We start from the raw sequence: 26,007 nt of genomic DNA on the forward strand, positions 1-26,007 counted from the left end.
GAAAACTTGCATGAATAATACTGTCATATATGAATCATATTTAACACTAAACATGTAAAATTCGAGAGAAAAAAATGACCCTTGTCTTGATGGGAGTCCACTTGTATATAGGCAACAAGTTTCACATGACTGTCCACAAGTACTATATATACAGGCGCTCTTGTTTGCTGCACATGCACAATGCATTGTATTTGGGATGTAGTAAAGTTAGGCAGGCCTTTTTTCTGGAACTGTACATATCTTTAACCACAATTAAAAATCACTTTTCGTGTTCATCACTAATTTAAAAAAAAACAATGTTCTGATAAAATCAGCTATAGAGAATCATCATTTCTAAGGAAATTATGAGCATCTGCAAAGAGGCTTACGAGTCAGGATTTCAAGAGTCATCATTTCTTAGACTCGCTTAATCCTATGGATGGGATGAAATATCCTTACCACTAGGCCTATGAAACCTGAGGCTCACAAAAGGGAAAGAATGACCTCTCTCTCTCTGATATGAGCTGTTTCTTGTATATATTTTCTACCTTCCTGGACATATCACAGATTCGACAAAATATTTTCAAGACTTTAAAATAGCACCTTAATTATTGTGAATGTGAAATTTTAAATAATATTTATTTTTAATACGTTACACTTCTTATATTAGGTTTTTTGTTAATAGTAATACCAAATGAACTATTATATTCGCCTCATTTGTATCTCAAGTTTTAATATAATTATTGTTGTTGTTCAAATACCTAGATCAAGAATGAAAATAGGCACACATATGAACAAGCTGCACATAGAAGTTAGTACTAGTATGTTACTCACTTGTACACACTCCATTGATACCAAGCACACCTGATAAGGGAAAGACTACTAAGCAAGGGTGTACATGGAAGGAGAGAAGCATAAATCTTCAAATCATTTTAACCGTGACTGAGGGAGGGTAGAGTGACATTCCTTTTAGGAATGCAAAATGGGAAAATGCTCAATGTGTAAAGAAGCATGTGATGTGCAGAGAACATAATTTAAAACAAATCTGTAAATTTGCAGCCTATGTACTGTCCATGTTTGGTAGTTCATATGCTTGTGAAAAATTCTTCTCTACAATGAAGCCTATGAAGCCAAGACTGAAAGCTGTTTTGCAGCTTCCAGCATTAAAATATGTTAATCCGGTTATTGCGAAAATAAATGAATCAAACTGCATTTTCTCCAAATTATGAAATATGGGACTAAGATATGTTTCAGTGCAGAATTTTGCAGGGAATGTGATAAACTGCTCGTTTTGAGACAAACTGGGATTTATCTGCTTTAACTATAGCAGAAAAACACCGTTTGCAGTCTAATTGCACTAGTTTTTCGTCTTTTCGGACAAATCAGATTTTTGGATGAAGTTCAGTTTGTTTCTAGGTGACTCAAATTAAGAAACAAAGAAAGCCCATTCTTCCAGAATATAAGTTCTGAAGATACACAGGCCTTATTATATTGTTAGGAAAGAGAAAAAAAATTGTTTGTAGTAAAGTTCTTATGTTTTAAATGTCCATGAAATTATAAGTCAGTATGACATCTGCCAAAATCAAAATGAATAGAAAAAAATTTTCACGAATTGTTTTAATTAAACAAATGTGTTACTTTTAATCCTATTGTTTTAATACAGTTTGACTTGAGCAGTGTGCAAACCTTATGAAATATATATTTATAAATTCTTGTAGTTTCTTAATTTCGTTTGCCAAAAGATTGAATTAATTTTCCTTAAGTACTTCTTTTTACTTGCTTATTTAACGACGCTGTATCAACTACTAGGCTACTTAATGTCGATGGGACTGGTGATAGCGAGATGAGGCCGAGAATTCGCGATAGATTACCTGACATTCGTCTTACGGTTGGGGAAACCCTCAGAAAAAACCCAAGCAGTAATCTGCCCAAGCAGGAATCAAACCCGTGCCCGGATTTGCAGGCAAATGCCTTAGCTGACTGAGCTATGTCGGTGGCTTTTCTTAAGTAGCATGCTTTAGATACTGTATATTTTTTAATATAAAATATGTTTCTAAGAATAAATTCTTGTACACATAGACAGGTTTATTTCTACTACTGTGATACTGCAAATAAATTAGATAGGACACAGTTTGTTTATTGAGATTCTTTCAATAATACCAAACATGTATGGTGCACGCCCACAATTGTACAACCCTTGCTCAATACACTCATCCCTCCAGCTTCCTCAGTACGAGATAGATAAACAGTCCTCACAGGTAGCATGCTTCATGAGGTCGCATAACACACAGAAGGAAGAGTTAAGTATTCCAATCCTGTGTAGATGTTCTTCCAGATAGTCATGACCAGTAATTAATCAGTACATTCTAACTGCAGATTTTCGTGGTAATTGAACAATTTCTGGATTAAATATAAGAATTTGCCACTTCTTGCCTTTAGCACTGTTTTTGCAGTTTTGTATGTACAGTTACCCTTAAAAAGAATGAGACGATTCTTGGTTGTCGGAAGTTAAAGTTTTACAGTGCGGTTCACTCGATATTGACGTATAACGATAAGTACCATGACAAATAGAACAAGAATTGTTACAAGGACCACAACAAGGACAAGGATCAGAATAAGGATCACGAAGAAGACAGTCATTTAAGGCCACGATTTCACAACTTAGCTCGGGTAACAAAATATCATTGCTTCTCTGTACCGAATGGCAAATGCCTGCTATCAGATCTACATTCTGGACTGCTGCTGTCACTGTCTTGTCTCGGTAGCTCATATAGCAGCGTGTTGGTTCCACCGTATAACCGAAATGTTTCGTGTTCGATCCCAGGTAAAACTCTTTTTTTTTTATTGAGGTGTAATTAATTTGTTCAGAGTTCCTCGACTGTATAATTTCTCGAAAAATATGGAATAATTTATGCCCAATTTTTTTATCTACAAGTGGGCTGAATCTCGTCAAAAAAGTAAATAAATCTTTCTTGGAAGTTAAAAGTATTCTTCCTCAAACAAAAATCATAAAAAACAAAAGGAGACCCATTAACTTAAAATCTTGTACACATACCATCATACATTTCACCAATCGAAATCCACTCGATTGGTAGCAAAGGCAAGATGGTTGACAGCTTGTGCTTCCCCCAATATTTCCATTTGCGCAGCCCTCCTGCTCCTAATACCGCGGTTCCTCAACCTGCTGATCACAGTCTGTGAAGAACCGGGAAAGTTAGATGCTGCTCTTATTTCGTTAGCAGTCCGAAAGGGGTCCAGTCGAACTGTCTCGAATAAGAGAGCATCCTCTTCCAATGAAGAAATCCGCGGACGGCCAGGAATAGGGCGATTTTTGACCTCCCCTGAATTTTGTAACAATGAACCCCCTCGCGGCTGTACTTCCAGGAACACCGACCAAACGGCCAGCAGATCTAGCCCCATATCCAGCCTCAACTAGAGCTATAACTCGCTGTCTCATGTCACGTCGGTACGCCATTACGATGAGAAATGAGGGATGACGATAATACTTTAGTGTAGACAATGACTATTTAACGTTATATAGAATTATTGAAATAACAGGCATCTTGCATAGTAAAAGTTAATAAATCAACCCTGAATTAAATATTTCAATAACAGGATATAACAGGAAGTCCAATTATTGTTGCGAAACTAATCAAATTAAATCTAATTACGTTAAGTAAACAAATCCCAAGTTATGACACCACATTGCTGCAGCTAAATTCTATGTTATTAACATAAGCATTGAATAGGTCCATGCTTATGCGTTGGACGACAAAACCAAACATCGAAAGTGCGAATGTTGCCGCGGAATGTAACTTCTTGCATTTTATAATGTAAATCAGACTTCTAACTACAATCATTCATATTTCTTACATTATTTATTAATATTTATGGCCAACATTGAATTTGTAAAGAAAAGACTTTATAAATCTCATATGGAATTTGTGATCTGTAGAGACATAAACATAGATTAACTCTCGGAACTTTTCCGTAAAAGTAAATTAAATTCACTCCTTGAAACTGGAAACCTTAGTCGTAGAGCCATTTTCCCACCAGCATACAAGCTGAAGTAGCACAGCCATTGATAAAAGTTTTGTACACAGAATTAGACTGAATTCCTATTCGACAGAACCTATAATCAATGACTTGTCTGAACATGATAAACAAATACTTAGTGTTTCCAATGTCACTGAAAAATTTCAAAATATTAATTTAAAAACTAAAAAAGAGTCGTAAATGCTGTATCTAGTGACTATTTACATTTATGTCTACAAAATGAATCTTGGAAAAACGCATATGATACTGGTACTACTGATATTAAGAGTAAATGTATTGTATTTTTCACTTTAATTTCAGAATCAATTTAGTGGATATTCTCCACTCAATGTTGTGAAAAAATTCAAAAGTAAAAACATGTAGATAACGCAGGGACTTAAAACTCTCATGTATTAAAAAGAAGAATCTATATGTAATGAGTTGCAATGTAATGATCCTCATGTTCTTAAATACTACAAGAAGTACGGTGTAATTTATCAAACATTATGAAAGAGGGAAATAGAATACATTCGAATAGAAAAGTACAACATTCAGATAATGCAATTAAAGCTACTCGGAATATTATTGAAGTTAAACTTGTAGATATTCTAAGAAAGAAAATATTTTTTCATTAAAACCAGTGATTATAAACTAGAGGATCCCAAATCTATTGCGAATTCTTTTAATGTCTTATAGTATATAGTACAGAAATATTATTGACAACTTAAACATTCAAGATTTTGCAAAAGATACTGCAATTGGTTATTTAAGAGATGCATTTAATAATTAGTATTAATATATGTAATTAGTCAATAACTGCAACAGCGTTTTTTCATTCAATCATAACATGAATAAAATTGAATGAACATTAAATTAAACACTATTGCAAACACGTAGATAAAATAGTTAAAATCTACTCAAGGGGTGAGAATGAAATAATCCAAAGCCACACTTTTAACAAAAATTGTTTTGGGGGAGTGCAATTCTTACACATATGGGAAAGCTACTAATAAAATATTGTAATAACTACTCAACAAATGACATAGCCTAAGGACTCTAAACCTTTGTAAAAGTTTGTCTGTGTGGCTTAGGAATATTTTTAAATTTAATTTTAATTGTTAATTTTTAATATATATGCATTTACATTGTATGTGTGTGTATGTATAAATGCATTCATTAGATTAACGTTTACAATATTATAACTTGTAATTTTGTATTGTCTGTGATCATTAACACTTACTCTGAGGACTTTGTAAAACTCTATTTCAACGTTATTTAGCTATTTCAAAGTTATTTAAGCAAAAAAAAAAAAAAAATCGTTGTGTAGACTAGGAATCGAACTCGCACTCTTCTACACGAGACGCAGAAGTCTTAGCGTCTAAGCTATTGAAACGACACGAAAGCTTTCCTTTCTGTGCGGAGTGTCGATCTAGTCATGAAGGTCCATTGTCGATTTAACTACATGATTTATATATATATTTATCTTTTATTTACGTAATATTATCATATTTTTTGCAGTTTTTGAAGTGAATGTCGGAACGATGCTAGTAACAAACCAAATAGCCTGAATTTAAGTAACTCAATATTCGTTATCTTGTGTATCAGTGCTCTGGTCTCCGATCATGCGCAGTGTCTTACATCTGAGACTTAGGAATATTCAATCGTCTCATCCTTTTCTATGGAAACTGTACATTGATTGACATTTTCTCTTGATTAGCAGTTTTACAGAATGGTAGGATAAACTTCGTTGAGTTTTTTTTGTAGAATTTCTGTGCCTTTCTTAGTCAAAAAGTCTGCAGATTCATTCCCAATCAAAACATTATGTGATGAGATCCACTGAAGAATAATATTTCGTTTTAAATTTCTTAGATGATATAGGCCTATCATTTTTCTGCATTCGTGTATTTGTTATGATTTTGGTGAGTAAAGACTCACAATGTCTAGTATAGCTGCTTGAGAATCTGACAGCACAACAGCATCCTGACATTTGTTTATTCTATATAGAAGGTTCGTTAAGGATGTATGAATTGCGGTTATTTCGCCATCAAAATTTGTAGTATAAGATCCCAGACTGGAATTAAATGAGAAAAGTGCACAAGTTCCTTCTGCTCCTGCTGCATCTGCGGATTCTAGCTGTGTGTTTGTTGCTATCAATCAATCTTCTTAATGTATCCAGTTGTTTGCTGACAACATAAAGTCCACTATAGTTCACTGTAGTCTATTCAGTTGTTGTTTTTCACGAGAAATGAGGGGTATTTTGATCAGTGTTCATTATAGATGCCTGTTGCTAGTAGCCAGAGGTGGGGTGTAGTCAATATATACTGCAGGGCTGTGTCTTCTGCAACTGGTACTGATGTTTTTAATTTACTTCTATTGTGGTTTATGGATGAACAGTATAGAAGAATGTGTTCCAGATCTTCATCATGATTATTACACCACAGACAAGTTTTTGCTAAAAGTGTCAAAAAATTTCAGACTTACAGTACTACTACTAAATACCCAGCATGATAATGAAATAGAGTGCAAACTGATTCCATTGAATAAGAGTTATTTAGACTGTAGATTAGTGTGGTCCATCATACTAGTATATAGTGAATTTCAAGTAAGAGCTACAAAAGCACCCTTTAATTTTTTTACATTTACTTGAAGTGTTTTGACAAATTCATGGGCATCATTTTACAATTAATGTAAAAGGGTGTTCAGTGTCCTGAAGTATTTAAAAAAGTGACAAAATTTTTGCCGATTTTGTTTAATTAAGTACGAAAATATATTACTCAATTAAGGCAAAACAATTTAGCAAAACACTTTTATTTTACAATGTAATGGTATCTCCCATACATGCTATGAAATCATTTGTGGGCATGGAGATAGAACTCCATGCTATCTTGACCTCTGTATTAGATTGTGTGGTTGGCACATGTTCCGACCACCTTTTATCCTCAGGAAGAACTTGGTACTGTATATGATAGAAGTCTGAGTGAATGTTGGGGCCATTCTGGAAGTTTTGGAAACGAAAAAAATCCTATTACCACCCGGGAATGAACTCAGGACCTTCCAGTCTGTAGCCATTGCTGTACCAACTGAGCTACTCAGATGCTATTTTACAGAGTATAAAATAGAGAACTATAATAATCAATGCTCTTGCTGAGTCATATTTAACACTTTCGACCACTGCTGTTTTTTTAGCTTCAGTTAGGATTGGTTTACAATTTATTTCCACAACTTGCAATAACAATTGGTTCTCAAGTTCATCATTAGTTACGAGTTCGTTAAGCTCTTGAAATAGCTTGACACCTCCATTCCATTATCCTGGTGGTAAACTGAAAATAGCCTCATCATTGATTTGTAGTTTTTCAGTAAATCTTCTGTTATTATAGAAGCAAAATCTGGCAATTATATTTAATTGTTCCCATCATATGCTGGGATGGATTAGTAGTCATGAGCTCAATTTTTGCTTGCTGAAAATACTCAGACTAACCAGTTCGTCAGAAACGTGCTACAAATAGTGTTCCAAAGTCTTCTTTACTAGTCTGTAAATTGGTATTTTTCCTTATATTGCCCAAACAGAAGGTATGCAGCAGTGAATTTGCAGTTAGTCGGGTTTCAATCCAGTTTGTTCAATATCAAGTGAGCCAAACTTCACAAACCACTCTACCTGAAATGTTTCCCACTCTGTTAGTTTTAGCATCCTGGTTACGAAAGAGGATAATTTTCATGATTTTTTTCCATCTATCTACATGGTTCCTTGGTGCTCGCCAGTGAACTTGCTCTAAGGGATGACCCAAGACTATTAACTCTATTACTTCCATATAGTGTCTAAGCTGAGACTTGAACTTCAGTGGAGATATCAAAGAGTTGATTGTTATATTTTTGAAGTTCCAGACTAGCCGACCTGGATTCGATCCCTGGTAGTGTCAGAGAGTTTCGTGTAAAATTTCTATGTCGGGATTAGGAGAAGTGGTGATGCACAACTTCTAATCACTAAATTGTGCACCAATATGTATGGGTTAAATCCCAATCTCTCCGCAGTGCATATGAAGAGAAGGTATAATTATGTCACTGTTGATAGTGATTCATCTGTCAGATGGGGACATTAAGCCTGTTGGCCCCCTTTGTGCTATTCGACAGGAGGCTACATGCCAGCACCAGTTCTCCCTTTCCCCTTCCTCATCTTCATATATCATCCTCGTCCATTCCCTACACTACACTTACACGAACATTTATACATACACTCATCCTAATACATGACATAACTCTCCACAGATACACATCACGCACAGTGTGGCCTGCCGAAGTGGTGTGGAACTTGACAATGGGTCACATTCCTGGCATCTATTTGCAATATGCGGAACTCGAATGACGTAAGTGAAGTGGGTAGTCATTGGATACACACACATTTGTCATTCTCAGGAAAATTATCCAGACCTTAATGAATATCACAATCAATTCCATTCTATGAAGTATTTAATCTTTTTAAAATAAATATTTATGATGGTCTTAAACATAGTGTAAACACTTATCCCAACATAATTTCGAGCATATAGTGGCGACATACTAACCACAAAATTTTCCCTCGGAGTTCATTCTCCAACAAAACATAAGCCCCATTTACTTTGCCTGTGTTGACAACACCTACCTTGAATTTCATTCACCATACTCCATTTTTCCAATATGCTATACAATGCATCTGCTGCATTCCTGCCTGTTTCAGCAGCAAGCTTAGGGACTGTGAATAGTTTGTCCATCCCATTTGCAGAAAGTAATTAATTTTAAAGAAATACGTGGTTGTTTGAGCATTGCCTTCCACTTACACCAGGAACTGGAAAGTTTGCCAGTTTAATAGTAGTGTATAATTTAACAAAATGGAGAGAGGGTGCCCAGATTTCCAATATAAAGTTGTATATTTTTACAGACCTAGAAACAAAATCTGGGCCACCTGAATTTTCCAAGTTCCAGTTATAACATATCGCACATGTTCAGTGAAAAATTCAGGTGGCCCAAATTTTGTTTCTGGGTCTGTACTATTCTACTGTTACATAAAACAGGTTATTTTATGAAATTATTTTTATTTTTACATTTTTGTGAAATTATATATACTGCTTATAATTTTATTTCGTCTTGCATTAGTATATTCAATATGAGTGAATGGAAGAACAGATAATTTTTTTATTTGGTGTCGCAAAGTATGGCTACTCCACGCAGTATCCAATGCTCAGGAGGCTTCAGACTAGGTAGCCATAAAGGAGTAATGAATGTCAGATCAGTCCGATTGGGTTTCTTGTAGACAGGTACCTGAAATTTTTTTTTTCTTTTTTGGTATGCTGAGTGCTGTTATCAATTCTTACGTTACATGCTCAGGTTTAAATAAAATGTTATATTAAGTGTAAAATGTATTGTTGCATTTTGCTCTAGATTGTGTCAACAGACTAATAATAATTCTGCTAAAGATTATTATTTGCAGCAATACTGCAAGAGTGATATGACAAATTTAACCCTGATTTCTATGTAACTTACTAATTAAAATGTAATGTTTTCTTACAAAGAAATTATTAATAAGCCCATGTGAAATCACCCTTCAAAATGCACGGTAGTTAGATCTCCACAGTAGATAGACAAATATAACAAATTAGTTGTCCATATTAACTGTAAGGGTGTGAATGTTGCATTAAGAAACAACAGCACATACTTAGAGTGAGTGGATGAATTACCTTCTTTCGTGAATTCATGTGCTATCATGCGAGATAAGGTCGTGCATATAATGTGCTGTGCCAACTGAATGAACTATCTAAGTTATTCAAGGTCGGGGGCTACTCAATTTTTTGACATCCTTTCATTTTTTTAATCATTTAATGATGCTGTATCAACAGCAGGGTATTTAGCATGTGCAATTTTTGATAGCGAAATGGTATTTTGGCGATATGAGTCGCCATGAAATTACTTGACATTCACCTTACAGTTGGAGAAAACTCGGAAAAAATCCGAAAGGTAATCAGCCCAAATGGGAATCCAAAATAAGTTGAACTCACTATCGATTGAGTTACACTGATGGCTGACAATATTTTATTCAAGCCTCAATTTCAAAACCTTATAGTTAGTATGTGTAGCTGACTTTTTATATCTGTATAAATATGTGCACAATTTGAGAAATGATTTCCACATGAGTTCACTAACAGTTCCCTTGTTAGTAATATGATACAAATAATGCAGTTGAATACTGAAGTAATTGTGATGTCAATATCTTTGTCAACAAAACTAGATGAAGAAATCTGCTGACATATTGGTCTGAAATTCTTGATAAAATGTCATATATTGATTATTGTGTATGAATATTTAATATGTAAAGTAATTGATCCACTGTGCACTTTTTAGTATGGTGTGCCACTCGTAATTCATAACAAACAGCTATTTGACAAATTGAGTGAATATTGTACACAGACTGATTGTTAATAAATGTAAATAAATATTACTACAATGAAGAATAGAATCGTAATAATTTACTGTAAGTCCTGCCAAACGTATAATTGTCACAAAAATGATATAAGTAAACTTAAATATAATCTTCCCAGATTTCCTCACATAAAAAAACAACAAAAACGTATTTTATGACAACTATTATGTCTCCTTTTATACTAGATGGCTATAGCCAGAATCAAATGTGTCCAATATCTCCTGAAATGAAAGCTGCTCTCATTCATATTTCAATACCACAGGCAGTAGAGAGCCAGTTTGTAACTAACACATGGTTGTTGTTTCTAAACTTGGAAAATTATCTTGTTTCTAATCTCAGAGAAATTCAGAATTTTAATGTAAAAAATGTAAAGTATTATGTAGTTCTTAAAAGGACAATTTTAACTGGCACAACTTAATATAATATCCAGGGAGGTCTGCTCTTGCATACTGCTCATGTGCAGCAAAGAGATCTCTTGCACAAAGAGCATGAGTTGTCACCACTGACTGTATATTCGACATCACAGCTAACTTCTACCAAGATTGCTACTGAATTGGAGATAAAGTTGCATAATGTCGAGGATGACGTAATGCCCACTTGCTCTGCCTGCTAGCAGTAAACAGTGCCCATGCACCAGCCGAGTTGATCATAACATGTAATCAATTAAGCTTAGGAAAAGCTTCTGGGATCCTATTTTTGATTCTATGATCAATTCTTCGTTGGCTATGTGATCATGTGTCCCTCTATTTCTTCTAAATGCTGCTTATTTTAAGGACAGTCCTTGCTCAATAAATCCTCCATTATCTTCTGAATGATCTTTAATATAATCTTGCTCATATGTGATATTAGGGTTATCATCCTGCTGTTAGCAAATTTTTTGGTATCTCCTTTTATTGGCAATACAATAAAAATAGATATTTTGCAGTATTTCTTCTATTTTTTTAACTAAATTGCCTAGTTCAGTTAGGATGGGAATTAATTCCTCTTTCGCACCAAGCTGAGGGACAAGTCTGAAAATTTAGAGTTTTTTTATGTGTTATGTAATGTCCAAAAATAAATGAAGTTCAGATCAAATTCAAACACATTACAGAATTTGATAAGTAAAAACTAAAATTTTGGTGAAAGGAACCATGGGAATAGAACACATAATTGTGGCATACTTCAGCATTAAATGACTGCTATCACATTAATATAATAAGGAACTTTGGAGAAGAGCAGATCAGCATGAAATCAGCAAAGAAATCAAATTCAGAAAATGGAAGTGGATTGGGCATGTACTAAGGAGAGAAAATGATAACATCACTAAAATGGCTCTGGATTGGAACCCCTAAGGACTGAACAGACGAAGAGAGGAAGACCTACAATAACATGGAGCAACACAATTAGAGATGAGGCTAAACGGGCAGGGCAAAGCTGGAAAGAAATTAAAGCGAACAATAGAGTACGATGGTGTGCTTTCATCAAGGCCCTATGCTTCCCTGTGGAGTGACCAGGACTACTACTACTACTACTACTACTACTACTACTACTACTACTACTACTACTACTACTACTACTATCACATTAATATATTGCGTTTGTATTCCTGTAAGACTGGGAATCAGTTTGCTAATCCTTTCACTTACTTCAAAGATCATTTTCCATATTAAACATTTATATTCCAGTTCAAACGTTATTTAGGAGTATTGAAAGAAATTTCATAATGGCACAAATATATCTTTTCAATCCGCAAAGACACTTAAATTAATAATATGTTAATGAAACAATGGTATGTACACCCTTTGACACGGAAATTGGTCGCTGTTCAGAGACGAAGTCCCACCTCGGAATAGCTCACGAATCATCGTGTGTGCTGTGTTTACATGCGTGCATTTTATATAGAGAGATTCGAAGCCCAGTCTTTGTAACGAGAAAAAAAAAAGGGTTTTATCGCTAAGCCATGAAGGCTTCACAGATATGTCGCTGCTATGACTTGACTTCATCCTTGGACCTTAATGCTTATTCCCTGTGTGGATCTCGCGTTAACCTGAATGACACTTTGACATATTCACGCTACAGGAGAGCGACCATTTTCTGTGTTAAAGTGTGCACATACTTCAAGTCCAGACATTTAACCATCAGTGTCGAGTCTCCTATCCCCTCCAAACTGTACACACAAGAAGTAGGTCCCTACGTGTATGTGTGTGTCTGTATGTTTATACAAAGTATCCGTAAAATATGTCTTGCATAAATTTGGTAAGATGTGATAAACTTTCATTACAATGGGTGAATTAAGATTTTTCGTCATTTTGATTCATGTGCAATTATTACCTGATACAGCTTGGGATCCTTAGGGTCTGTGCTATTGATGGCAAAGATGTGTACAACTGGCAATGCAACAAATAATACTTTGCTAGGAGACTCCACCAGACGACTGTTTCTTTTGTCCCAGCCAGCCCCATCCAAAAATAGGCCATAAACATATACTCCTTCCTGTAACATTATCAGAAGTGCAAAAAAAAGTTAGTGTGCGACTGAAGCTCCTATTTCTAACATACCGGTAACACATTTAGCATGGAAAAATCAATCTGGTTATAGCTCATAATTATACGAGTGATTCTATAGTAAAGTTACCAAATTTTTTTCACAATTTTCAGGGACAGATATCAACGGTTCCATGACGTTTGGCACACTGAATTTCGTCTAAAGAACATTTCGCATACTTCAATCACATATACTATAGCCTACTTTTTACATATGTTCATTCAATTTACTGGTACCGTACTAAATATTAGAATACATTCGATTTGCTTAATTCCTTGTCCCATATTATATTTGACAGTAACTAGCATGTCTTTTATTGGAATTTTAAAATAGACCTACGTAATTTTGATATAACTTACATTACTACAGTGATATTCCCATTGCCCTAATAGAAGATGCTGATTACTTGACATAACAATGTACGAGGGAGAGCTGCATGTGGGAGAAAAAGGGCTACCCCAGCTCGGTATTCGCCCGAGCACCAGTATTATGCAATCCTACATAATGAACCTAGATCCTGTAACATAACTGCTGAGAGGTGACACCATTTATTCTCGCTTATGGTAGGAGAACGCCATCCCATTTGTACTCTGTACTACAGGAAACAGGAAAAGAACATCAAGACACAAAACAAATTATGTATGACTTGGATGCAGGAAGAAAAATTAAATAAAAGCAAAAATCTGTGTATGAAAGAGTACATAGGAGATTCCATTCCATTGTTCAGAGGTACCAACAGTACAAAGAAGATGAAATTGTAGTACATCTCAAAACATACAGACATAACATCACACTATGAATTATTGTCCTGCAAAAATACATATTATTCATAGATATGGGAAAGGTATAGATATCCCCGTAACATGCCATGAAGGCACTTGGAGGGCATGGAGGTAGAGCCCCATGCTTTCCATGACCTCAGCACTAGAATGAGGTGGTGTGATCGGCACCACGCTCTGACCGCCTTTTACCCCCGGGAAAGACCCGGTACTCAATTTTATAGGAGGCTGAGTGAACCTCGGGGCCGTTCTGAAAGTTTGGCAACGAGAAAAAATCCTGTCACCACCTGGGATCGAATCCCGGACCTTCCAGTCCATAGCCAGCTGCTCTACCAACTGAGCTACCTGGCCGCCATTCATAGATATGCATAAGTAAAAATATTGTATGTCAAAAATGGTATATGCCAAAAACTACCTATTATAATATGTTAAAATGACGGAATGCCAAAATAGCCGTGTTACAAATTGCATATAAGTTAATTAGGTCATGTTCAATAAAAAAGATAAATTGTGCTATATGTGAAATTGCAGGAGGAGAAATGTGTATCATGTAACTTTACTTACAACAAATCGTAGTATGTCAAATGACTATTAGGTGAATATCAATGTGTGACTTGGTCTGCATGAATAATATCAACATATGAAAAAATTACAGTACTTTTAACATTTCTGTTAGATTGCAGTTCACTTAAATATATGGTCTTAGATACTTTAAAAAAATAAAATACTCATTCTATTTATACACTAAAAATATTCAAAATACCGTAGTAACTTAATCTATTGTTTTCTTGTGTCCCCCCCCCCCCCCAGAAGAGTGAATTTTTTAAGCAGGTCTTCTCTGGATCTCAATTTTGCAGTAAATTTCTGACAGGTCATGTTAAAGTTAACAAGCATGGCTAGAACAGTTTCTAAACTCTTTTTGAGTTTTTGAGAGGTCACCAACAATGTAATGTAAATTTCTAAATTAAAATGAAATGGTTCAGTCGAGACTCGAGATAGAAGCATATTAAACTTTCTTCCTGCAGTTCTGAAGCTAAAAACATACCAGTGATGACAACCTGCTGAATCTCTATTAAAAATTACTGCAATGTTCTTGGAAAACTAACCTTGTCTTTATGTAAGAAAGAGTCAAGAAGAAAAACATGAGTTAATTTCAACTAACATTTCCGTCAAAATCTCTGCTGTTCTTCACTGAAGCACCATAAAAAGTTTCTCTACTTCATTTAATGAGGCAGAAAATAAAGGAATGATTACTGGGCTACTCACCGCTGGTGGTGTCTTCACTTCCTCTGGCAGGTTCTTGGTCACTTCATTGTGGAGGGTGACAATATCTAATGACCAGCCCTTATGAGCACGGGCCACTTCCTGCCTCATAGCAGTAAGGAATCCTGACAGAGGAAAAAGCCAATTGACTGTAATTCTAGTACTTAATAATGGTCAGTCTAGCAGCATAACAAGGGCATAACACAGCTGTTCATAATGCAGATTAGTAACCAACAATGAAAGAGATGCTTCTGCAGAGGCGGCCAGTGAACTTACGAATTGGGAGGTGCTGCAGTACATTTTGATACATCAAAATTTCACTTCGAAAAATCATTACTAGTAAGTATAGGACAGAAATAAATTCAGTGCATGCACCTACATAACCTTTATTTCATGCAGTAATTGCAATAAAATAAATTAAAATTCATTTCTTGTACTACGTAAAAATGTCTTCTTCTTCTTCTTCTTCTTCTTCTTCTTCTTCTTTTTCATGTTTCTATATACACTGTTAACACATATATTACTGATTAAATTTCCAACTTCTTTACTGTGTTAATAGTTGGTATTTATTTTAGCTGACTAAATGAACACACCCCACCACAACAGGAAACCAGAAGATAGCGTGGGATCTCCACTAGGATTTGGACAATGAAGAAAAGACTTCGAAACTAGTCAGCTAAGGTAAATCCTAAATATTAACACAGTTAAGAAGTTGGAAATTTAATCAGTAATTTCTTTATTCTCAGATTTTATCGTAATACAATTTTCCAGAGAGAAAACACTTCACTTAAAAAGTTTTCGAGCCCACCTTCCATCAGGATCTGATACAGTTTTAGCACATCATGTTCTTCATGAAACTCTCTTTTTTCATTCAATACAATTAATTCAGTTTGAAAACGTTTCTTCTTTGACACAGGATATGTTGCTGCTATTTTTTTTAAATGTCTACTCTAGAAATTCTTTGCAGTAAAGACAAAAATGGTTTGTTTCCAAGAGATTAGTGGCTGCAAGGTGAGAAATGAAATTGCATCTTTCTCTGGCTTGGACGAAAATTTCTTTTGCAGCTACGACCGATTTTGTCGATTTGGCAGAAGCATTTTCTTCACCACAATATTCAATGGACCACTCACTCCTGATTCTGGATATGATTTCATAAAAATATTGCAAACCTGTAAGGATATTGGCTGAAGTAGCTATGTGACTTTGAAGCTGATCGTACAGAACATCTACATCAGGCATCACTTGATGAAAAAAAATCCAAAACAGAAATGTTTATTCTTCTATTTGTAGTGTCTACAATTAGTATTTGAATGGTAACTCCTGAAAACATTCTTTAAATGTCTTCACATTTTCATATATGTATGTACAGTGTTCACAATGCTGCTGTTGAAATTATACCTAGTCGCAGATGCTTGTGAAGTTCTTTGACATCATATTTTATCAAGTACAGAAGTGTTCTGTGAAAATCTCGAGAAAAAGGCAGAAGTTCTATAAAGATCATTTAAAAATCAAAACCTCTGTCCCGTTACTAAATTTATCTGATAAGCACAGCAATGAATGAAGTGAGAATTTGGATAATGTTCTTCTACAAATCCTTGGATCCCATTTCTACTCCACTCATTAAGACAGCTCTGTCATGTGCTTGGGCTGTTAGTTTTTCATTGTTACATTTCAGTACGTGTTCTAAAATGAATGCAGGCAAGATGTTAGCTTCTTAAGATGAAGGATTTATAAACTCCAAAACTTTTTTTGCACCAAACCGTTGTATTCACAACGAAAAACAGAAACTTCCTGAGTTTGTTCAGAGAAGTGTGTGATATCATCTGCCATGACAGCTAAATTTTAGCACCACTGATTTCAGTCTGAATTTCAGATCTCAGCGTATACTCAATATGCAGCATTTATATTTTAATTATTTTAGAATTAATTGTAAATGCAGTGGCATGTTCGAAATTAGTTTTGAGACGCTAATTTAGATTAATCGCAAACTGTAACAATCCACGCAATACAACAAGGTTCTTCGAATCAATTTTTTTTTCATCATGTTCCCTGAGGGGAAGTTCATATTGTCCACAATATTTTGTACATTTGATAAGTTTTTAAAGAATTTCAGGATTTTCCCTTACTTCTTCGTTATGTTTGATAATGTTTCTTCTGTACGCTTAACTTAATTGCACAGCAATATTAGTTTTACCTAACATATAGCCAATGAAACAACCTGAGCTGCCCGCAGGGAGCTGCAGTGACTGCATCTAAGAACTGAGAGTCTTAAATCTATTATTCAGCTTTTTCTAAGGAAGCTTAATTTATTGACTTAAAAACACAAAAGTATCAGACATTTCAGCAGTAACTTTACAGTCATCATAGAAAGACTACAGGAACAACAATGAATTTTAACAGTAAAGTGCGGCAGAGAGCACACGAGCTGCTTTCTGCTCTTTCCACTCTTACATCACTCTATCACTGCCACCAGGTGTATACCCAATTGTAGTGTTAATAAATAAATACACACATACATACATACACTTAATGGCAAAAAGACTGGGCCGGCCGACAATTTCTAAGTTCCAAAGACATAACAATGCGCATGCTCATCTCGTCAAAGCCGTAGTTCACTAGGTAACACATAATTAAACCATTTAAATTTGCTGTATTTTGTTTAAGAGTCTAAAATATGTAATAAAATCGAATGGCGGGTTGATTCTAGATACATCAGGGCCTTTGAAGAGTGAAATAATAATAAAATTGATAAATATAAAATCAACCGGAGTGAATATGAACAGGAAAGCCACGTATTATGCCGAACCAAAATTAACAGTCACAGTAGCGTAAGTCGTTATGGCATTGGTCTATTGAACAAGTTGGTAGTAGTAGCTCAAGGTTCGAATCTCCCCAATCTTCTTTTTTTATTACAAATTTGCCATCATATGTGTCTCGCAAAGCTATAATTATGTGGCGATATCTCTTAGAATATGCCCAAACTCTAATAAATAATAAACCTCTCTCTCTCTTTCAAGCAATACTGCTATCTGTTAATACAACGTTCTGTCTCGTCATTATGCTTGAAGATGGCACAGAAACAATAACTCATTGCCCTGGTTCGCATAGGTTATTCTGCATATGCTACTCTCTGACAGGACTTCAATTGGAGAAATGTCATTTTCTCTGACCAGTAATTGTCTCCAATAGCATTCTGCGTATGCTACTCTTCAACAGGACTTCGATTGGAGAAATGTCATTTTCTCCGACGAGGTAATTGTCTCCAATAGCAACGATAATACTGCCCTAGTTTATTGTATGAATGGCCACTGATACGATGAACGCTTCGTGAGACGAATTAAAAGTCGGTTGCGTGAGAGTCGCGTGTTGGGGGTGGATGTCATACGATGGGGCAGGACTTCTGGAACGCATCCACAGGTGGTTTATGGCAGAAGTCTATGAACACATTTTGGCAAATGTAATGATCCCTTCTGCCCGAAAACGATATCCAGAAGGACCACTTTTCTTCCAGCAGGATAATCATCCAATACACACTGCCAACCGGATTCAAAGATGGTTTACGAGGAGGCGTGATGTCGACCCAGTCGACTGGCCTCCAAATTCACCAGATATGAATCCGATTCAAAATTTGTGGGCTGCAGTCAAAAGGATCCTACGCTCTAATAGGGCAGAACAACCACCCGTTCGGACACCTGAGGAATTGTGGGACAGAGTTCTAGATGGGTGGGAGGAGATGGCCAAGAATTTAGACCTGTTCCATAATCTTGTGGACTCCATGCTGCGCAGAATGAGGGCAGTTGTTGACGCAGGTGGTTTGTGGACGAGATACTAGTCTCCACCACAGGCCTTGTTTTGTTAATATATTTAAAAATTGTTTGTTTTTGTTAATTTAATTATTTATTTTTGTTTGATATGCGACCGGTTTTTTAGGATGTGAAACAAATATTTTTGTTTATACAGGCCAGGTCTCACCTATTAATAGCCCACAGGTGATGGGCAATAATATTTTTACAAGGCAGGCATAACGAAGTTTGTTAACAAATGCCATTTCACATTTAAACTAATAAATTAAGTAAAAGTTAAAGTAAAAAAATAATAATTTTACCGTACCGGGAGGCGAACTCACAACCTCTGACACGGATGTGAGACTTCTTACCACTGGGCCACACACTGCTCGTAAGGTTTACTACATTATAGTCGGACGACTTTCAATGAAAAGACACCACAGCAATGCCTTGCAGTGGGTTATGTTTACATGAGTGAACCGCCCGATAGAACTTAGCATTTCTATCGACCAAGGGTCGGCCCATTCTTTTTGCCGCTAAGTGCACACACACACACACACGACTGCCATTTATAACAGCTGTCTAAGAAATGATAATTTCCCCGAGCAATGGAAGAGAGCTACATTAATACCTATAGTGAAGCCAGGAAACGAAAAAAGCTCAGAGGTCAGAAAATATCGCCCGATCAGTTTATTGAACACAGCAGGGAAAGTGCTAGAGAAACTTTTAATCAGCAGAATATCTCATCATGTGTACACAAAAAATTTAGTTAACGATAGTCAATATGGCTTTACACCACAAAAAAGTACTACAGATGCAGCAATGGCAATCAAAGGCTACGTTGAAGAAAACTTAAGAAGCGGTCAGAGTGTGGTGTTGATAAGTCTCGATGTACAGGGAGCCTTCGATGCAGCCTGGTGGCCTAGTATACTGAAGAGCCTGAGAGATTTCAACTACCCAAGCAATTTGTATAATCTTACAAGAAACTATTTCAGTCAGAGAACTGCAGTATTGGCAGTTAACAACATTAAAATTGAGAGAAAAGTAAGCAAGGGCTGCCCCCAAGGAGCCTGCAGTGGACCTGGATTTTGGAATTTACAGTACAATTCGCTACTCAATTTAAATTACACAAGACACACAAAAGTGGTAGCATTTGCCGATGATCTACTAGTAATAACAAAAGGTACAAGCACTCTGGAGGCGGAAAATTATGCTAATGTAGAACTAAAAAAAATCGAGTACTGGCCCAAGAACAACAAAATCAGATTCAATGAACAAAAGACAAAAGCTCTGCTGATCAACAGAAAACGCAAAGACGGAAGAAACATAAATATTTACCTCAACAACAAAGCAATAGAGCAAGTGGAAAGAATAAAATATTTAGGAATAATTATTGATCAGAACTTCAACTTCAATGACCACATACAGCACGTTACGGAGAAAACTACTAAATTAATACATGTATTATCCAAATCAGCCAAGCTGAACTGGGGTCTTCAACATCAAGCTCTAAAAACGATATACAAAGGTGCAATCCTACCATTGTTATCCTATGCAGCACCGGTGTGGATAGAAGCACTTAACAGGAAATACAACTGCACGAAGTACATAAGAGTGCAAAGATTAATAAATATAAAAATAGCTAAAGCATTTCGCACCACTTCCACTGAAGCTCTCTGCGTATTGACAGGACTGACACCCATCATTTACAAACTACGAGAAATCGCTGACGAGTACAAAATAATGAAACAAATCTCAGAATGGCAAGTGGATATTCCATTAAATTACAAGAAATGGCCTCACCCAGCGGACTTTCCTACAATACAGGAGACAAACCTAAAGAAGAATTACACTGTTGAAGTATATACGGATGGAAGCAGAACAGAACAAGGGGTAGGCTCTGGAATAGCAATATTCATCAACAATGAAATAGTACATCAGCTACAGTACAAATTAGACAAACGTTGTTCTAACAATCAGGCAGAACAGCTAGCAATCCTGAAGGCAATGGAAAAAATTGAGACAATAGATCTAATGTTGAACAGCCCTAAAAATGCAGCAATATACACAGACAGTAAAGTCACACTAGATTCACTACGGAACACTAAAAACCATAATCAATTAATAGAATCAATTAGGGAGAAATTCAGAATACTAAGCAAACAAAACTGGACAATAGATATAGGATGGGTTAAGGCTCACATAGGGATACAAGGGAATGAAATGGCCGACAAACTGGCAAAAAGGGCAACAGTACTAGAAGAGTTGGAGTGCTACAAAAAGGTCCCAAAAAGTACCATCCAGAAAATATTGCGAGAGGAAAGTATAGCAAAATGGGAAAATGAATGGAGAAACACCACGAAAGGAGAAGAAACCAGACAATACTTTCCTACAGTCGCAAAAAGACTTAAACTAAGGATAACACTGACACCAAACCTCACTACAACGTTAACAGGACATGGACGACTAAGAGCATACTACCAACGATTCCACATCACTGAAGACTCAACCTGTTCCTATAGAGGAGGGGAGCAAACAGTTAACCACATCCTATATGACTGTAACAAACTCGACGAGGACAGAAAGAAACTAAAAAGAAATATAATTCAAAAGGGAGGAACATGGCCTGCAAATAAAACGCAACTAATAGGAAAGTTCATGAATGAATATCGAAAATTTATTAATGCTATTGAGTTGGAGAATTTATAAGGGTATAAGTATTACAATGTTAAGTGTCAAGATATCGGTATGTTAAAAACTATCACATTTTAAACAATCTGTACGAACATTGTGAAGAGAGATGCTTCATTGCAGTGGCCATGAGGCTTCTATCTTATGTGTTGCGCATCGGTGTATTCTATTGGTGGAGATGAATGAGGGTAGAAGTGAGTGAAAGAGGAGGTGATGACATATGAATTGAAGCTTAATGGTGAATTAAGTATGCATTGTCTATCTGTAGCAGTATCTTTGTATTTTTTTCTTTTAAGTATGGGCTATTAGTGTTGACTATAGTGATACATTTTCAAATGATAAGATAACGGATGTGTTCATATTTTTTTTTTTGACTAAAACAATAAGTTATTATTTATGAATATGAACTATAAAACTGGCCAAACTTCCCGAAAATTAACCATTATTACTGCATAGTATATAAATAAGAAAAATATTTATAAAAACCTAATAAGAAAACAAAGGCATGTAGTATTACGCTGTGTAATGGGACATGTTGTATGATGAAATAAAACAAAAAAAAAACACACACACGCACACACAATTTACGTGTCTGTTGATTTGCTACAAACCTCAAACCACTTGCAGAAGTATTCAAAGAAATATTTGAAGATTGTAAGATAATGGCTGATGTTATTAATGTGGATTTCAAATCTCCTAGAAAAACAATACGCCAGACTAACCATAATAATTATCCTACAAATATTTCAATTGATTGTTTCAAACAAGCATTATTTATTCCTTCTCTTTATTCCATAATGACAACAGTGCAGCAAACATTTTCAGATGAGAAACGAAAATGTTTTTCATCACTTTTATCTTGTATCCTAAAATGAAGAACAATTTAAACTCTGTGGATTTTGATAAAGCTGTACACAATGCTACTGAATTCTCTGGAAGTATACAGGATAATTTCAGAGAAGAGTCTCAAGATTTGGCAAAGAAAATAAAATACAGAAGCAAAAGACATCAATTTCAGTGATTTTTTTTGTAGCAGTGAATCTGGTGCCTTCTTTCCATCCATAAAATTGCCTTGACTCTTCCAGCAACTTCTTTTCAGCAGAACGATCACTTAGGTGAGGAAATACAAAAACACATTGTTGTGCCCCAGAGCATAACTACTCTTTATTGGTCTATGATCATCTCAGAAAATATTTCAGAAATATCGTAGTGCATTATAAACATGTCGAAAAGGGCATTCTTTAGTTGAACGAAATCTGTTGCATAGAATGGAAGGAATTCACTGATCTAGCTATGAACTCTGATCAGACGTCACCAGACATTGACATAGGGCCTACCTTATCCGTGGCATGTGTATGCACATCACATTCTTCAATAAGTGTATTCATTCACGGCAAATTAAAGTAAGATTGCCTACATATGGTCACGTTCAATAAATACGGATCTTAATTGGTTACAAATGACAAAATCTCAACAGAACTATTTTCCTGTGCAGAATTCCATTGCATTCACTTACGTATTCCTGTATTTTCTAGAACACACCCATATGTGTTAATTTGTTTTCTGTGTTACTTATGGCAATGAAAAGTTTTTATTAAAACATGAACGTCTGAAGTTTTTGCAGACTGCAGATGAAATGTGGTTATTGAAATTACAAAAATAGTTTGTTTCAATTTGCGTTCATTAAATCATTATTACCATTATTATTATACTTTGGGTTTTTTATTACCCAAGACCAGACATGGATTGTAGAAGATATTTCAAGAAATGTTGGCATCAGTTGACGGACACAAGAACGAAGATAACTAGTTGATGTATGTAATCTATCATATTTGTAAATTCAATAAATCAAGAATACTGTAATTTTGTTTGTAATTAATTTAAATAGTCTTGAATCTTAAATTACCTGAAATCAAGGAACGAATTACATTTTCAATATACTGCAGTATGAGTGAAACCAACATATCAAGTAAACAAGTGATATTAGCTAAATTGAGTATGGTGAGTGAAGTTAACTAAAGTAAAATGTTGAGATAAGTGGAAACAAAGTACAGTCAGTTTTTTCATTATACCGGTACTTATTTACTTATGGCTTTTAAGGAACATGGAGGTTCATTGTCAAGGGTATATAATGGTGGTGTCAAAATCCTGATGAGTACTGGTGTGGATGGGAGTCGAACATAGTACAACTGTTCTACAAGTCATCTGACATAAGTTATACGACAGTACGTAGTACTGGTAGAATACAGTATAATAATATTAGTACCGGTATCAGAAATGAAACTTATGTCTAGTGTTGCTACATATTGTATTCTGCATTTTCCGGGATAGTACCAGATAACAGTCATCTGTCCCGGGGATGTCTGTTGCATGTATTACTGTATATTGCAACAATAACAGATTTTGGAAACATTTAATAAACGAGACCATTATCGAGCTATCATAACATGCTCATTGTTTGCGAATCAGTTGCTATTTCAACAATCAACATTGCTTGGTGGTAGTTAAAGAGGTAGATAAGGTGTTCGGTTTTATGCTGCAGCAAGTGAAATGAAGGTGAATTTTGTGTTTTGACTTTTGCAATGCTTTCTAAGCGAAAATGCAAGTTCAATGATAAACTGCAAAATGAATTTACGTACGGTAACTTACATGTGTTTAAAGTTGGTAAGTTACAGGCTAATATTTGGGTGTTGTTCTGGAGGAAAAGAGCTTAACTGGGGGTTTGTTATCAGACTAGTCAACATTCTGGCATGCAAATACTTCCAATCATTATGTTTTTGGACCAGCTACGAAGAATTCAGTGATTGAATATCCTCGAGTATGTCGGGATGATTACTGATTAATATTCATAATCTGTATTTTCAAGGACTAATATCCAATTCTTGAAGCTGACACTATTCCTTTTTTCCCTACGTCTCTATACACTAAAAGGATGCCTGATCCGCCCAAAAAATCTAAATATTCGAGTTGTTAGAGAAAACTGCGCTCTTAATATTAAAAATTATGTATGTTACCGTACCTTGTGGATTAAAGAACCCCGTCATCCAGAACATGTTGGGGCGACCTTGAAAGCACCAGGTAGAAAATTGGTTATTGCGTTCCAGCAGTTCAGTATACCAGAAGCCGAGAGTGGAAGACACCCAGGAGCCTTTTTTCCAAACTGTAGGAACTCTAGCATCGTATATATTGTCCAGAGCATCTCGAAGATTCTTGAAATGCAGTGAAATTTGGGTTGTGAGAAAAAAAAGTCCTTTATATCGAATTTAATCAGAAACTATTAAAATTCTCGAGTTCTGAATTGTTCACGTTTCAATAAGAAACTCCTTTTATTTTAATTACTTTATTGGAGACCAACTAATATGCCTCATTAAATATTAAAAGGCAGGTTAAAAAGAAATAAAATAAAAAAAGATGTTGCTGCTATTATGTAGGTACACTCACAGAAACATAAAGTGGCTGCTGTGTTTTTTTTTGAGTGCTAAAAGGTACAGATGTCAGCATAAATTCAACACGCATATAAATCACAATAATACAAATATAACTAGTCCTGATGTTTTGATATAACGTACAATAACACATGTTGCAATCAAAATTTAGAATGTTCAGAGGTTGACATGTGTAAATGCTTCGATGTTATACTCATGCATTCCGTATTGCCTTCATAGCTGAATGGTAGTGCGGTAGCCTGCCAAGAAAATGTTCCATGTTCAATCCCCAGCTATGATTTATTATTATTATTATTATTATTATTATTATTATTATTATTATTATTATTATTATTATTATTATTATTATTATTATTATTATTATTACTGCATCTTTGAAATTTCAACCTGTGTTACTCATAATTTTATTGTACATTTCTTGATTACATTTTGGAAAAATTACGTAATCCTGAAAAGGACAGTTTTTGGGTGTCCTTTCGATAAGAACACCAGTGACCTTTGTTGTCAGCAACTTGTATTTAAGTGGGAAAAGGGGTACACTAATTTTTAATACTCACGGAAGCATATTATAAGAGTTGTTGTTTAGTCAACTGTCCGAAGACAGGTCTGAACCTCACAAGTGATAACAAGAAGGCCAGGAGATAAGAGGGTAGGATGGCCAGTGTAACAGTTATATATATCAGAACAATAATTTATAATATGTATCTATAATATGACTAGCATTATCATGTATTCTACTCTATCATGAATGAATGACGGGATACGGACAAAATATTAAAAATGTTCGAGTTAAATAAAATCGTCATAAATTTAATTGACAGCTCGGAACCAATTTTCTTGCGGTTCAAATAATTCGGAAAAATTAATATTTTTCGCATTATTAAACTTACTTTAAATACACTGTAGTTTTGGAATGCGGAATGTATATGCCATAGGGACTGAAAAAGAGAAAGTAGAAAAATATGGAGGGTGTGAGGGTGTAGCGGTCATCCTCCAGTGGTCTAATAGGAACTTCCACTCCTGCCTCTATCACTACTAGTATGTTATAGCGACTTCAC

The 26,007-nt window shown here is 35.3% G+C and overlaps 1 protein-coding gene across 1 annotated transcript in view; it reads right to left on the minus strand.

Moving 5' to 3' along the window:
- Positions 1-9,179: 9,179 nt before the first annotated feature.
- The window catches only part of kl-3 (dynein heavy chain 8, axonemal kl-3), a 76,388-nt gene continuing 59,560 nt past the window's right edge, over positions 9,180-26,007 (minus strand). The window contains exons 11-14 of the mRNA XM_069821407.1: positions 24,523-24,712; positions 15,031-15,152; positions 12,773-12,934; positions 9,180-9,306 (exon numbers count right to left, since the gene is read on the minus strand). Of these exons, the coding sequence (XP_069677508.1) occupies positions 9,181-9,306; positions 12,773-12,934; positions 15,031-15,152; positions 24,523-24,712 (600 nt within the window). The 3' untranslated portion in view covers position 9,180. The remainder of the gene's footprint in view (positions 9,307-12,772; positions 12,935-15,030; positions 15,153-24,522; positions 24,713-26,007) is intronic.

Source organism: Periplaneta americana, chromosome 3 (assembly GCF_040183065.1).
Source record: "Periplaneta americana isolate PAMFEO1 chromosome 3, P.americana_PAMFEO1_priV1, whole genome shotgun sequence".
In the NCBI taxonomy this organism is placed as follows: Eukaryota; Metazoa; Arthropoda; class Insecta; order Blattodea; family Blattidae; genus Periplaneta; species Periplaneta americana.